This window comes from Haliotis asinina, chromosome 12 (assembly GCF_037392515.1).
Source record: "Haliotis asinina isolate JCU_RB_2024 chromosome 12, JCU_Hal_asi_v2, whole genome shotgun sequence".
Classification (NCBI taxonomy): Eukaryota; Metazoa; Mollusca; class Gastropoda; order Lepetellida; family Haliotidae; genus Haliotis; species Haliotis asinina.
Genome location: NC_090291.1, coordinates 8,728,943 through 8,746,128, shown reverse-complemented (window position 1 = coordinate 8,746,128; position 17,186 = coordinate 8,728,943). Strand labels below are relative to the sequence as shown.

Below are 17,186 nucleotides of genomic sequence, written 5' to 3'. Positions count from 1 at the left end.
TAAAGAAATGGAATGTTAAGAGTAATCCAGAGTGCAACATTAAACAAAATTGCCAAAACAATGTTATTGTTCCAAATGTATAAATCAAGTCCCCCTCCACATAGCTGTGTCAGTACACCTGTTCCTTACATCAGTGTAGTCATGTCAAACGTTGATGTATATTTAAGTTATCCTTTGGACAGCATCCCATCCTCATCTTTGTGAAACATCAAGAAATCTTCCAGCTGACCAGTGAAGCCTATCTCCATCATTTACTCCATAACAATTAATTCCAAGTCCCTATTCTCATGAGTGTGACATCTTATCTTTCAGTAGTCCCGTGCAAGGCACCCCCTCAGGTGTGCTGACCACCCCTAGAGACCTATCTTGCTGTAACAAGTGCCCAACTTAACCATGACCTGCCTTCTCCTACCCCCAGGCAATATACTTGCCTCATTTCTCCAGGTACAGTCTTCAATTGATGTCCAATCGCTTGTAAGACAAATGGGATTTAGATCCCCTCTGATAACTCTGTATGTACCAATGATCACTCAACTTCCTGTCCTTTGAGCTGCAGAGGAAATATAGATCTCACAGAGTTTCTAATTATGATGATTGAAACTCAGCTGAACTAGGTCTTGAAGGTGGAGCAAGTGCTTGTAGGCGAATCTTGGCTTGAAGTTGGAACTTGCGCTTGAAGGTGAAACTAGGTGGGTAGGTGAAAGTAGGCAGGAAGGTGAAAATAGTGGACAGATAGAGTAAGTGCTTTTATGGGAAATTTGGCTTGTAGGTGGAACTAGTGCTTGTAGATAGAGCAGTTGATTGTAGGTGGAGCAAGTGAATGTGGAACTAGTGACTGTAGGTGGAACAAGTGAATGTGGAACTAGTGACTGTAGGTGGAGCAGGTGAAGGTGGAACTATTGATTATAGGTGGAACTATACTAAAGGTGGAACTTGCACTTGTAGTTGGAACTAGTGCTCATGGTAGGAGAAAGTTCTTGCAGGTGAAACTAGGGCAATATTGGCACCTACAAACCCTACTTCCACAACAGTCAGGCCAAAGTGAAACTGGAGTCTGACCAGAACTGAACCAGAGTCAGACCAAAGTTGAACTAGAGTCAGTTCTCAAGCAGCACCAATCAGAAACTGATGCTCTGAAATCAATGGCCAAATGTAAGACCTATATATACTTGAAAAATTGTAAAACATGTTTAAAATGGGTGTGTTCTGTCACCACTTCTACAGATACAACATGCTTCCTTTGAAAGAAGAAGCAAAAGCATGATTGTAAAAATACATGTCAGTTCCCACCCAGAGCCTCAGTGTGTAGAGGGGAGGATTGGAACAGGGATAAGAGGGATCATGGAATATACTGATCTGCACTGACGTACATGTGAAACCTAAGCATCCTTGGCCATCATGTTATGTATCACTGGCTTCATGACAGTAGTAACATCTTCAGCAAACCATCACGTCTTTTGCAAAAAAAGAAGTTGTCTATCTAAAATAATTGGTCCTGTTCATGTGACATGTGGTTATGGAAACAAATGTAGGGAAAAAGTAAAGGGAAACAAAGAAAGCAGAAAAAAAGTAAGAGAAAAAGGAACAATAGAAATAAGTAGGGGAAATTGGGGTAACATATTTGTATGAATTTTTTTTGAGAGTGAAATTGGAAAAATAAACTCACCAAAATTTTGTCTAATGAGTATGATAAGTGGTACTACCATGAGTATCCAGCCTGGATTGTGGTCTTTGATGTTAGGTATTTTACAAGGGGACCTTTTTCTTGTATCAGCATGTACCTGTTAATCAAGTCATAAGACTTTTAAGTAATAGTTCACAAACCTTGTGGGCCACCAGCATCCTTGCGTATGGAAAACCATCCAGTGGTTTCAGGCCCTTCTCCTACAACAAATCAGCTTTGGTCAGCTACCTCGTTCCAGAATCAATGCAAAAGCAGTTGCCTCCCACAAAAGACCGAAGAACCTGTTCCAGAGATGGGTCAACAGTGACATTTCCACCTGAGGCTTCCTTACCAAAGTGGGCCAAAATATCAGACTTTTTAGATTTAAGGCTGACTTGCTGGTGTATGATTTTTCAGAAAAATGTGCTGACATGAGCTTCATTGAAATGTGCTAAGTTGTCCATCATCTGTTGCCAAATTTTGCTTATTATTATGTAGTATGAGATATACATGTAATAAAGTATGAAAAAGGTATTCCTTTTTTAATTTTATTCTTTTATTTTTCCTTTTTTTCCATTTTCCTATGGAAACACTATTCAAGTCAAATCAGGTTTCCATGTTCAGGAGCAATGGTGATGAGATCTTATCTAACACAAACACATAAATACATTTGTTCAAGACAAATACACTTTCCTTAACCTGACCTCTCCAAGTCATGTGACCTGAAAAGGTTAAAGTTTGATGAGCATCTTATTACCCAATACCCATAAATGTTTGTTACGTCATCCCTATAGAGAGCATGGAGGTAGAGACTGTGATATGTTGGCCATCTACTCCAGTGATATAAGTCAGTATTGTCACAGAGCAAAGGTAAACAAGACCAGTCCGAGAGCATCCCCCAAGGATGCCTCCCTCAACTTGAGGGTGGGTCATTGTCAGGGTAACCTACCACTCCTGTATGCAAACAGTGCTAGGAGATACTGATCTTGTCATTAGAGCATGTTACATCATCGGAGAAAACATTACTTTTACGAAAGTTAGAAGAATGTAATTTCACCAAATATATATGTACCTTTTATGGTAATTTATTATGATAAAAGGAAATATCAAACTAAAGCCCAAAAGGAATTTATATTTATACTTATATAAAATTAGGTCCATTAGGGGGAAGAAGGTAATTACTCTCTAAAACAATAACAACAACAGTAATAGCAGCCGATGATGAGCTTTACCAGCCTGACTGTGCCAGGATCACCCGAACCCTCTCTACCACATATTTACTTATATCTGTAAATTATAATAACTGTGAACTTATACTAAACACTCATATTTGTTATTATTACCCTGGATACTCCAGCTGTACAACACATTTTCTGTTAAACAGGTTATTACAATTCAGTCTAAAATGAGAAATTAGTTATTACAATCTTAAATGAAACATGTGACAACTGCTATAATCAGACTCCAGTTTGTACCAGGACTTTGTGACCGGTGAAGGTCCCGGGGTAGAATAGGCCTTCAGCAACCATGCTTGTCATAAAAGGCGACTGTGCTTGTCGTAAGAGGCGACTAATGGGATTGTGTGGTCAGACTCGCTGACTTGGTTGACAGGTCATTGGTGCCCAATTGTGCAGATTGATGCCCATGTTGTTGGTCACTGGATTGTCTGGTCCAGACTCAATTACTTACATATGGCTGGAATATTGCTTAGTGCGGTGTAAAACTAAACTCACTCACTCACTCACCAGGACTGTGAAAATCTGGAAGTTTAGGAAACAAGTGTTACGACGATCCTGGGACATCATCAAGATTTGTTAAAATTGAAAAATAATGTTATACAACAAGGAAACAAAGACCATAGTACTCTCAAAGAGAGAATCGAATATTATTAGTCAGTTCCAAATTCTACACATACACATGTACATTATACATACATGTAACGTATTTTGCAAACTATAATATATTTTCACAGAATAAAGTGTTGTTATTTAAAGATTAATGTCTGCAGTCATAATAGTTTAACCCTGCATTTCCCTACATCGTGTGATGACCTACAGTTCCGCAGTATTAGAGGACTATCAGTCATACAGCAAGCCAAGATAAGTGTGGGAGCTCCTTATCAGGACGTGTATGTACACAACTGTTCAAGGACAAGGTTAGATAATGGCCCATACTTACCTACAGGATCTGCATAATGCAGGAAAATTGTAAACATGTATTGGTATGTTCGTATCTCTGTGATGTGATGTAGCCTGTTGGTGAATGTGTTTGTTGGTCATCCAAAAGACATGAGTGTGATTACCTACATGGGTTCAATGTGAAGCCCATTTCTGGTGTCCCCATCATCATATCTCAGGAATATTGCTGCAACCAGTGTAAAACCTCACTCACTCACTTTCCACAGAACACTACTTGTTTAAGGGTCAAAAGTGACAAAATGGTTGATTTGTTAGGTCTTTCTTGAAGCTTTTATTAATATACTGCTCAAAATAAGCTAAAATATCTCTTAATACTTTCACTTTAACACTGTCAGAATGTTTAAACTGCCATGCCATGACTAATTAACCTTGGTAAGTACAAGAATGGGATCTGTATAATTCGAGGGATAGTTTATATAACCTGAGGCAAACATTTGATTCAATCTTGTTTCACTTTGAAATGTACCTTTTTTCATATTGCATATTAATCGCTCATGCCATGACCAATAAATAAATGGTAGTAATATGAAAGACCCTGAGTGAGTGAGTGAGTTTAGTTCTATGCCAGTTAAGCAGTATCACAGTGAGGACTGAAGAAATGGGCTTTTCACTTATGGGCTTTACACTTATGGGCTTTACACTTATAGGCGTTACACTTATGGGCTTTACACTTATGGGCGTTACACTTATGGGCGTGAAAGATTTGTACTGGTATATGATTTTGGGGGGGTAGGTGTGTATGATCTGAAGCTAACATATGACTGATTTTGCTTTGAGATGGAGGAAATGACACACATAACTAGAACAAAGAATGTTCTGGGGTCAGTAGGTCTTCTTTTAAAAGTACAAAAATAACGGGTTTTTTATCATTTCAGGTTTTGTTTAAACATCCAGAATTAACCAAATTAAGAACACAGGGCATTTCTCAACTATATTAACATGACTTACAATTTTCAGTACCATTAACACAAAATGTTCCTGTATATATTGCCAAGTTTCCAAACACGGCTTTTATCCTATCTTGTTATTTGATAAAACCCAAGTATTTGTGTGAAATGCCCCCAAACCCTACCCCTCACCTCACACTGGTAAACATATACTGAGCATGTCAACATGTTATGCAACGGGACAGCCGTCTTGTCCCACAAGGGCTCAGTTAAATCAGGTGTAGTCATGATAGGGATCCTTCATAAGAGGGACCTACCCTTATACCGTTTGACCTAATTTGTAAGGTAAACATGTTAAATGTATACCCCTGACCTGACAGTAAGTGTAAATGACGTTCACCTCTGTTCTGTACACCTAGGGGCATTGGGATTAACTGACATTCCATGATACCTAAACATTTCCTATTTTCCCATGAATTTTGTAGTATATGCCGATAATCCTTACACTTTAGTGCTTAGGGTCTTAATTAAAATTCCATTAGCAGCTGTGAGCCAGCCCCTTGATATTCTTGAGGGAACCAGGTATATAAAAGAGCAGTTAACTGTCTAAAATGCTGGAGAGATATATTAAAAAGAGTTTTTTTTTTGTTTTTAATAGTCATTAATGGAAGATTTTTTGAAAAGATGACATAGTGAATTAGGTAATCAGATTTCAGTGATGGCAGTTCATTATGCTATGACATCATAGGATGTTACTTGTACTATCTGCATTTGCTAGCTTCATGCAGCCTCTGATATTTCCTTGATGCAATGATAATGGTGTATTGACCACCTGGTGATGCTGTGCACTTCGTTGATATGAAAAAAGTAGAAAGTAACCTGCAAAACATTAGGAACTGCAGATTATCTGTTCCATAATTATTCTCAGACCTTTGGAATCAGGTCAGCATTTTATTCATACAGCAGTGTTTTTAAAATCTTCTTGTCTATATTTATTTGTTATTTAATGCCAATCACATCAATATTTAAGCCATATGATGATGGTCTGTTAATTAAGTCAAATCTGGACCAGACAATCCCTCATTTTGTAATGTATGGAAGATTTCTTCCTAAACAAGATTAGCCCCCCTTTCAAGCCCAACTTCATGATGCACAATTACCCCTAACTTCTTCAAAAACGGCAATAATGATATTCCCCTATTTGCTAGATGATATTTTCATCATTACCCTCAAACCCTAAATAATGAATGGTCCCTACTGACCTTCCAACACCAACATTTTGCCACTGAACAGAAACAACCTACCACCTGAATACCCCCAACTTATCCTAGAGGTTCACAGGCTCTTTACTCCGATTGACAAACAAGTTTTCCTAACAGGGATTTTCCCATGGGTGCCATCTTGGGCTCCAGGTGAATGGCGGAACCCGCCTCAAGGTCACAGGTGCGGGACCTCTGGACTCAGACCTGTGAAGGGTCAGCGAGTTGTAAGGGTCTCATTGTGGGCGCAGACAAAAGGGGCAGGTAATCCACGTTTGTCATCAATGGCTGACATAACACTTCCCATCCTTTTCATCTGTGCAAGAAATATGGCGGTGATGTGCAGTACTCTGTGTTAAACCTCTGTAATGTTGCTGACTGTCATTGGCTGATCTTCAGCCAGCCGTGGTGATTTAGTTTCATGTTTGTCTGATTGTTCGGGATGTTTCGGGGGGAGGCTGTTCGGCTTGTTTAGAATTCTTGATGTTTCTTGTGAGAGCTGCTGGCATTTTAATGGGTTTGTGAGTTGGGAGAATAACCTGGCATTCACTTGATGGCATAATCCCTTTGATCTTGTAATCACAGAACAGAAGATCTGTATTGTCATCAGAGGTCACAGACTGTGCCTGGCACTGAGAACCAACAAGTGGAATAAAGACATGTTTTCACTTGTGTTTATGTGTTAGTCATTTTGAGCATTTTTTCAAGGAAGAACATTAATAAATAGTGATGCTCATCAAGAATGAGCTTGAGATGCACAATCTATTCTAAAACATCACAAAGTGAAGGTGAAAATTAAAGTAGCTTTAACAAATCTTAATTAATATGTAACATTTAGCAACTTTCTAATGAGCAGTTTATAGCTAGAAAAAGGGTGGTGGGGTAGCCTAGTGGTTAAAGCATTCACTCATAAAGCTGAAGATCTGGGTTCAATTCCCAGCATGGACATGGTGTGTGAAGCCCATTTCTGGTGTCCCATGCTGTGATATTGCTGGAATATTGCTAAAAGTGGCAGAAAAATAAACTCACTCACTAGAAAAAAAACATTCCCCAAAGTATGGATACAAACATGTTTTTTTATTTCAGTAATGTCAACAATGTGATATTATAGCAGCATACAATTTCTACACCTTTCATTTTTCAATTTGTGGTGAAATTTATTATGATTAGCCGGCTGTTTAGGTAAATAAGTTCTGGACCATGTGGAGAAGGGTGTAATACATCTATGGGATACAAAACCTTAATGTATGTAGAGAAACTATATTCCAACTCACTGTCTTAGCAGCACATGCACTGTGGTGGAATTGTTTCTGTGCAGAGTTGTGTACCTTTCTGTTCCCATTATTCTAGGAAAAATATATATACACCTGGAAATTAATCAAGCAACACCCCAATTTTTTCTATTGGAGCAACTTTGAAGTGTTCTGACAATCAAAATATGCCGGGTTGATATAGTTTGACACTTTTTTATTCAACAGACGATCTCTGACAAACAACTTAAAGGGAAAAAGTATCAAGACTTTGCTTTATTGCAACGAAATCCAAATTCTTAAAACTGTCTTAAATTCATGAAAAAATGGACACAATTTACTATTCATCCACAGACGTTGTTGTCAGGTGTATTAACACAAATGTCACATGGAAAGAAAGAACAGTCATCTGAGAGTCTGCACACCGACTTTCATCAATATCTAGTGTGTCCTCCCTGCGCACGCACCACCGATTCCAGACGCCTCCTCATTCCTTGGATGAGTCTCCGGATCTGATTCTGGGGGATCCTGTTCCACTCCTCATGCAGGGCAGCCGTCAATTCGTTGAGATTATGGACTGGTGGGTCTCTCTGCCTCACACGACGGCCAATAAAGTCCCACAAATGTTCAATGGGGTTGAGGTCAGGGCTCATGGCAGGCCATGGAATTCTGTCAATTGCATTTTGCCGCAAAAAATCATTTACAGCATGCGCCCTGTGAGGTCTAGCATTGTCGTCCATAAATATGGGTCTCGTTGCCAGAGGATGGTTCTCAAAATGAGGTACCACAGCCCTGTCAAGAACCTCCTGTTGGTAACGAACACCGTTAAGGTTGCCACGGATGGTAATGATATCCAACTTGCAGTTCATGGAAATGCACCCCCATACCATAACGGAACCTCCCCCAAAGGCCACAGTCTCCTGGATGTTCCGTGGAGCCATTGCTGTGTTCCTCTGCCTCCAGACCCGAGTACGACCGTCCACCATGTGCAGCAAGAACCGGCTCTCATCTGAGAAATGGACCTTCCTCCAAGAGGCAATGTTCCAGTGCAAACGGTCATTACACCAGGCCAGTCGGGCTGCCTTATGGGCTGGAGACAGTCTGGGTCGCTTGATTGGCCTCCTTGCCTGGTATCCTGCAGCTTTCAGACGATTCCGAACAGTCCTGTTCGAGATGGGTCTCCCTGGAAGCCACTCCTGTCTCAACCGAGAGCTCGAGTCGAAGGACCTGCGCCGTACAAGTCTCAGTAAAGCTCTGTCCTCCCGGACTGTGGTCTTCCTGGGTCTTCCTGGTCTAGGCAGGTCTTTAACTTCATTAGTGGCCCGGTATTTTTTCAAAAGTTTTGAAATTATGGAATGATGTCGTCCGATTTGAGTCCCGATTTGTCTTAGAGACATACCAGCATTCCTCATGCCGATTATTTGCCAACGAGTGGCCTCTGATAATTTCCTACGTGCCATGACATTGAAATGAATGAAAAACCGAATGCAATCGACAACCTGCGCTTGTAAACACCCCAGGGAAAAAGTGCATTTTTCGAAAGTTGAGGTTAAAGCAATGCACGTGCGCTGTGCAAGCTTCACGCGCGTCATATCAACCCATGAAAAGCTCATGCTGTATGTCAATACATCAAAATTGAATAATCAATCATCAAAATTACTTCGTTAAACTTTGTTAAGTTTTTATGTGTCTTTGAATTTGGTGTTGCTTAATTAATTTCCATATGTATAGATAGAAACTGCCTACAGTGCGATAACTCTACTTTCCATCAAGCAAGGTCTAACATGATTGAAGCAGAGGCATTTGCATTGTGACATCATAAATGTGACGGTACATGTCTAGCACTATTGCACTAGTCTAATATTGCTGTAGAAATATTACACTGCAGTATCTTCCACGGCAAGTAATGAAAGTAATATTTCAAACTCACTTTGTGGACTGGTGAATCCATGGTCAGCTACAATGTTTGTGCTCTGATTACACAATGCCACATAGAAAATGCTCAAATGTAGCATCATGTTATATACTGGCATTACACTTTCTTAGTATAGTACGGATTCTAGTACTTTTGGGGGTTGAATCTGAGGTTGTGGGTACGAATCCCAGATGGGACTCAACCCTCAAAATACTAGAATAGGTACTTAATGCTAAGAAAGTGTAATCCCAGAGATAACATATGTTACAAATTATTATTTTTATCAACAGAATGCAACTACACACACGGCGTACACATTTGTTATTTGAAGAACATGTTATATTCACATGACATCATCGAGGATGTCGGACACATGAAATGTTTATAACTGGCTATTGTTATAAGTTAGTGGTCCCACTGAGTTTGTTATAACCTTAGTATATTGCATGCTTGGCATTAACAATATTATGATATACAGTATGGTTCAAAATTATTGAGAATAGCTAAAGCATTTCATATTATTAAACGAGAACAAATCAGATAAAATTGAATGTATTGTGAAAGTGAACTGACCTTTTCATGTTGTGTAGGTAACAATTTAATATTTTATCAAGTCTCCTTGAGCTTCACGGCACAGTCTAAGACGGGTAGGCATACTTCCTATCAGAGAGGTTAGTGTCTCGTGAGTTATGCTGTCCCAGTATCGGACCACTTCTCTCTTCATGTCTTCAATTTTTGTCAACCCCTTTTGATTCACACATTCCTTCATCATCCCCCAAATGTTCTCAATGGGATTTAAGACAGGACTATATGCAGGAAATGGTAATGCAGTCACATTTTTCTCCTGAAACCACTGCTTGGCATGTTTTGCGGTGTGTTTAGGATCATTATCTTGCTGCAAAATCCAGTCATTTCCATAAAACACATGTGCACTTGGAAGGAGAAAATTATCTAATATGTTAGTGTAGCGTTGACTTGTCAGATTTCCCTCAAACACACACAGCGGGGTCGTTCCTAATAAGGATATCCCTCCCCATACATGAAACTTTGGGCTGTATTTAGGTCGTCGATACAACGGTGCTGACGCAGACTTTGTCCATATTTTCACATTATTGGGATATACCCATATTGAGCTTTCATCAGTAAAAATCACATTTTCCCAGTCAAAGTTTTCATGTGCCAAACACCACTCAACACGCCTGTCTTTATGTTCTTGCTTCATGAGAGGAGAAGGAATTCCAGTCTTTTTCTCCCATCCAAGATCAATCAAATTTCTTCTAACTGTAGATTTTGATACAACTGTTGATCCCCTTTCTATCATTTCATACCTGATGTTGGAGATGCTTGCCCTTTGCTTTTTAGACGCTAAAATTCCCAGCCGGACGCAATCTGAGAAGTCCAATTTTCTGGGTCTCCCTGCACCTTTCTGGTGCATGTATATGCCATTTGTCTCTTGATGATGCATTGTGTCTGTTCCTGTGGTAGTGTTGGGCATTGGGGTAGCCTAGTGGTTAAAGCGTTCTCTGATCATCCTGAAGACCTGGGTTCAATTCTGTACTTGCGTACAATGTGTGAAGCCCATTTCTGTTGTCCTCTCTGTGATGTTGCTGGAATATTGCTAAAAAAGACATGAACCCATACTCACTTACTCAATCACTCACTTCTGTGTTAGAGGGGTAGTGTAGAGGTTAAAACGTTGTTCATGTTGGCACTTGCAACTAACCAGCCTCATACTCGACAATAATTAAGGGGGTCAAATGACAGTTTAGGGGGTTAAACTGTGACTGGTTGACTCACAGTCAGTATATGGTCTGTGAGTGCCATATCTGCAGTATTTTGGGCAGATGGCACAGTAACACTTTGAGTGGTTGGGACTAGAAGGAGCAGGCATACATGTGCGTAAACGTTGTTCATATTATCAGAGATAACACTAAGTTTCCGTGAAAAGTGTAAGCATCTCACATGGCTTGAATGAAAAAAAGTAATTGAAAAGTAATTTTATGTAGCTGCACAAGGCAATGTTTCTTAAAGTGACTTAATCTCAGTGCAGTAGTCTTGGTAGATTCCATCTTTCTGTCATGGATTTTGATGATATGATATTACTTAATACATAAATATGACATGACAGTTATACTTCACTTGTTGTCTATGTGTCACTTAATTACTGTTTTGAGTATTTGTTTGTTTTTTTCATTCACATTACAAAATTACCACCATTTTACATAATTCTACAGTAACAGACATGGTTAGGATTACTGGAATATATATCCATGCTCATCATTTTTACCTTCATTTTTTTTAAGGAATATATGTTTTAGCCTAGACTCTTTGTCAGTCTGAAGAATTCTTGTGAGAATCAGATTCTCTCCTTGTTCTTGTCATAAAGATGGCCTCCTTCAAGAAAATGTCTGAGTGTGAAATTCCCAGAGGTGCAGACTGTAGATTCCCTTCAGAACCTGCTAACCACCAAGACTTTGTCCAGAAGCTCACAGATAAGAAGATCCTCTGAGGAATGGCTGCCAGATATGCAAATGAAGTCCTTCTTCTTGGCCCTGATTTACTGAGATATCTAAGTAATTGCCTGTGTTACAAGAGAGCTCAAGTTTAAAGGGCACATTAGACCCATTCTTCCTGCAATTATTGCCTGTTATCTACTGCTCTATCTACAGCCAAGATTTGGCCTCTGGGTCTGAAGGACTTCCAAATTTGGTGTTGTCTAAGTCATTGTTATTTTGGTCCGATGATGTCAGGTTTTTGAATAGATTTGTTTGTTTGTTGTGTGATCTTTGGTCTTGTATGGGTGGTCTTTAGAACATGGATTGTGCTTTGATATATGTGGTTTGGATGATATTATGTAAGGTTATTTTTCTTTTTGATAACTAGGCAAATTGTAGGTTCAAGGTCATTAGGATAAAGATTATCATTGCACGTTTTGAGTCATTTTGTCATTGATAAATATGTTCAGGTGAATTGTTTGACTTTGAACTTTGAGATTATGGGTATTCTTGGGAAGAGCATGAAATATGTCATTCTTTTATGATAAAATATGAACCAACTATGACAAACCATGTAATATTTGTAACAATGTATGTTGTACATATTCAGTAGATATTACAAGATATCTTTATTGAATGTTGCCAGTGATAGAGATCTTGAACTCTTGAGACAGAACTACATATACCGCAGGAAACAAATAAGGGAACGCATGAAAGTACAAGTTTTCCTTTAATCTTTTACAGGGTTTTTGGCAAGCTTTGTGTTGCACTGTGGGTGAAAATCCAGGATTAAATGCTGTACCCCTGTTCTCCTTCCCTCACACCCCTACCCATACTACCCACCACCCCCGCACACTTCACCCAACAGCCCAGTTCGTACCGCACACCCTCCATCTCACACACCCTGATCCATACTCCCCACCACCCCATCACACTCCACCCAACAGCCCAGTCCATATGCCACACCCTCCATCCCTCACACCCCTATCCATATTCCCCACCATCCCCTCACACTCCACCCAACAGCCTAGTCCATACCCCACACCCTCCATCCCTCACACCTTGATCCATACTCCCTACCACCCCCTCACGCTCCACCCAACAGCCCAGTCCATACCCCACACCCTCCATCCCTCACACCTTGATCCATACTCCCTACCACCCCCTCACACTCCACCCAACAGCCTAGGCCATACCCCACACCCTCCATCCCTTGCACCAAACCCATGCCCCTCACCTCTCACACTCCACCCTGCATGTCACCCTTACCACTCACCATAACGTTTCACATGCTACCCTAACACCTACCCCAACCCCTTCATCCACAACACTCTCCCATCACAACAATGTATTTATACAACAGTGTTAAACTCAGCATTTTACGCCAAAACAGCATAATGCAATAAATACATTAAAATCCTATGATCATGTGCATTTTATACTTTTCACCACTCTTTATGGTTATGGCCTGGTTTGTACATGACAGTTATAAACTTTGAACTGATTGGGTGAAGCTATTAAACTAACACAAACACACGGTTATATAAGGTTACAGTTTAGTGAGGAGACTTGAACTAAGGCACCAATCTCTAAACCACATCTACAATAATTGTGTTACTTTTAAACACACCTTTCCAAGCGTAAACATTAAAGATGGTACATTTTGCTTGCATCATATTACCCCAGCATCAAGTTAGAGATGCTGTTTGGAACTTTCTTACATTTTTCGATTTGTGCCAAAATCATGTAACACGGAATAACTGTTAGGTCTCAAGGTCTGTAATTGCAATTGATTTTTCCTGAAATAAGCTGGTTTCAAAATAAAAAATCTCAGAGTTCACCTCATGGTTTAACGTTTCTTCAATGATTGCAATTGGAGTTTGATTAAATTTGATGTTTATCAAGCCAGGATGATTTGTATTCAAGATGAAATTCTCAATTTTGGTTCACTTAGGTAATGTTGCTCAAATTTCAAAACAGGTTTGCCTATGATTGCAATTAATGTTGAGTTTGAATTTACTGGTGTTCAGTGATGTGTTCAGTTAATGTAGAATAGATGTGATGTTTAATGAGGTATTTTGCAGGAGCTTACCTGTACGTACAGCAGGAGTGAAAACAGAGATTAGGATGACAATTGCAATTAATGGCTGTTGGGTCCCACCTAGGGGAACGTCAGGTCAAGGCAATTGTTCCAGTGGCAGGTGAAAAAGTTGACATTTCCTTAGAAAGTGTGAGAAAATTCTAGAAACTTCTCTAGTTCATTAAGAGGTTAAATTGATTTAAAAAAATGGAGGTGCTTTATTTTTAATCTTTACAGAGGACATAAGAGGAACATATTTTTGGTTTGTGAGATGATGTAAATCTCTTATAGTCTATTAAGAATGAGTGGAACAAAAAATAATGGTCTATATTTTTTTAAGTTTCTGTGGTGAATTTTGAAAGGATTTCTTTGATTTAATGCAAGAAAGACGAGAGTATGTTTGGTATGATCCGAACAGGCTATACCATAATGCTGGAGCCCAAATACATTTAGTTGTAAAAGTTGATTTTAGGTTAAACTGAAAAAAGATACTTTCAGCAAAAAATCCAGAAGCATCGATTGCAGAATATTTTTCTGCAAGTACAGCATGTTTGGCTTCTATTTCTCTTTCAAAATGTTGTATTTGCCTGTTAAAAACACAAGAAAGTATAAACTTTTTTATGTTTATGCAATACAGAGAATTAGTTATTCTGACTGTCACCAGCATGAGTGAGTGAGTGAGTGAGTGAGTGAGTGAGTGAGTGAGTGAGTGAGCTGGTTGTTAGTGCTCTCTTTCAACAGTATCCTTGCTGTTTCACAGTGTGTCAGTTTAGTGTGTTAGTAAATTTCATACAAGTTTACCACTTTGTTGAAACTCTCCAGCACTGGCATAATGCTGACAATATCTAAGAAACATAATCAGTAGGAACCAATTCAATCTCCATGGATATTTAGTAACATGAAAAAATTGTTGGTTTTTTTCAGCAGTATGTTTGATCATTTTCAGGAAATGTGATATCCAGATTTTCCCCATAGTCAGACCTGCATGGGCAGTATTGTGTATGTTTGGTTTGACGTCTGCATGACATACTAGGGCAGTGCAGAGTGGAAAATAACATGGTTCAGGACTGTGAGACAGACTAGAGAGACAACAGAATGGTTTTGCAGGGATGCAATGTGTGGTTGAAGGACACACAGTTTGACTGGATTATTTACAGGGGTCTGAAGTGTGACACAGAAATTCCCCGCCATGCTATAACCCTCTAGGACCTGATGGTCAGTGGGTGCTGATGGCTAATGATGATCTGGACTGACGTTTATATGGAACAGTCCTGGCCATATCAGCATCGGTCATCTTGATTAGGGCAATGGTCACCATAGACAAGATTAGGGCCACCTAAGTGGCCTGCATACATCATCGGGTCCTTATAATTATTGTCAAGATATGCTTGACTTGGGCAGCCATTGATAGGGGTGATGAAGTGAAGCAATGATAATTGGATGGTTTGATGGAAATCGAACTAGCACTGCTTTAAATATACTACTCAAAATAATATTTTTTTATATGTTCTCATAATATGTGTTTTTTAGGTGGTCATAATAAAGATGTGTGTAATAGACAATATCAGAGAAAGAGTTCTTTCCATTCCCCCATATTATTTCCTCCTCAGATTAATAGAGGTAATACTAAGTGGTTCAGTGCTATATATTGTACTTAATTTGTTTTTTTTTTAGTTATTTTATAATTCCCTCAGTAATTGTTGTGTTAGGTTTTGTTTATAATTCTAGTATATATCATTTAAAATATCATTTTGGATGGGGGAACAGGAGGAACTTATACCAAAATCAGAATAGAGAAATGTGTCCAAGGACATGTCCATTCGGTATTATGTTTTATTGATTAGTGAGAGTGAGTGAGTGAGTGAGTGAGTGAGTGAGTGAGTGAGTGAGTGTGAGTGAGTGAGTGAGTGAGTGAGTGAGTCAGTGAGTGAGAGAGTCAGTGAGTGAGAGTCAGTGAGTGAGTGAGTGAGTGAGTTTGCTTTATGCAACTTTTATCAATACTCCAGCAATATCGCAGCAGAAATAGGCTTGTTGATTGGAACAGTCATACTGTTGTATTAGATGCATTTCATTCCGTGAAATGAACACAGACAATAACAGCTATTTTGCAATGCATAACACCACTCACAGTCATCTGAACAACAACAACCACAAACAGTTTCAATATGGGGATGTGGAAAACAGACTTATCTCCCGTGTAGGGATACCTGGTATATTAATGTATGTGTATGTGTTCCTGTTCATAACAAAGAGGGGCAACTTTGCTCATCCAAGTGCATTAGGATAACTTTTCATAAAATTTTCTCTGTTTATGACCTGGACATGCCAAGTTGATTTCTAGTCATTTATTACATTGTGATAACGTTTTTCAGGTTGTGGAAGCTGATACTTGGATGAGTTTTCAAGTTGCTCTCCATTTAGCCAAATAATAGTTCACTTTAAAGTACTTAACACATTAAGACTTAGATTAAAATAATGAGTTTTAGCATTGTTGTTTCCATTGTTTGTTTTGAAAGTCCTCCATGGATGTTCTCAGTTTTATGTAGATTAATGATGCCTCATTTCCTGTACAGTTAGATGCGTATACTTGATCTGTACAGGGCCATCACAGGACATTATTACCTCCGTGAGTCTGAGGTGATGGTCACAATGTAACTCTGACTATTACATCTGTCCAGGTAGATGTTTATGTTGACAAATCACTGCTGACCACAAGTTCATGGTTGATTAATGTGGGTTAATGATGGAACTATCACAAAGGCAAATCCTTGTTTTTGTGAATGTCTTTTCCCTGTGCGGGTAATCAATAAATATCTGTCAACTTGTCCTGTAGGTGTAGACACATACAAACCAATGAATGTATGTACCCAAATCCGGAGCAAGTGTAGAATTATTTGTTAAATTTACATTTCTTGCTTTTCAGGGTTTTTATGCTATTTAGTAAATGACAGTTCCACCTAAAACTGACTCGTGAAGATGCAGGGTAGAATAGGTCTCCAACAACACATGCTTGCAATAAAAGGTGACTATGCTTGTCTATGGCATCAGGCGGTCAAGCTGGCTGACTTGGTTGACACATGTCATCGGTTTCCAGTTATGCAGATCGATGCTCCATGTTGTCAATCACTGAGTTGTCTCTGCCAGACTCAATTATTTACAGACTGCCGTCACATAGCTGAAATATTGCTGAGTGCGGCTAAATTCACTCACTCATTCCATCTAGAATCTTCAAAAAATCTGCAAAGGTTGTATGTAAGTCTGTGGATGAAGAGCTTGCTGGTCACACTGAAGTTCTGGGTTTGATTCCCTTGAAAGAGATTATGAAGTCAATGCATAAACAGTGCATCTCTGCAATAGCCAGAAAAACTTCTGATGAGGCTTAACATTCTGATGATATATAGTGTAGATGTATGTGTTTACATTGTGCTAACACATACCA

At 39.2% G+C, this 17,186-nt stretch overlaps 1 protein-coding gene across 1 annotated transcript; it reads left to right on the top strand.

The window, feature by feature from the left end:
- The first annotated feature begins 2,482 nt into the window (after window positions 1–2,482).
- LOC137258724 (uncharacterized) lies at window positions 2,483–12,948 on the top strand. The gene is made up of 2 exons (XM_067796417.1): window positions 2,483–2,587; window positions 12,412–12,948. The coding sequence occupies exons 1-2, from the start codon at window positions 2,483–2,485 to the stop codon at window positions 12,946–12,948; spliced, it is 642 nt and encodes a 213-aa protein (XP_067652518.1).
- Window positions 12,949–17,186: the final 4,238 nt, after the last annotated feature.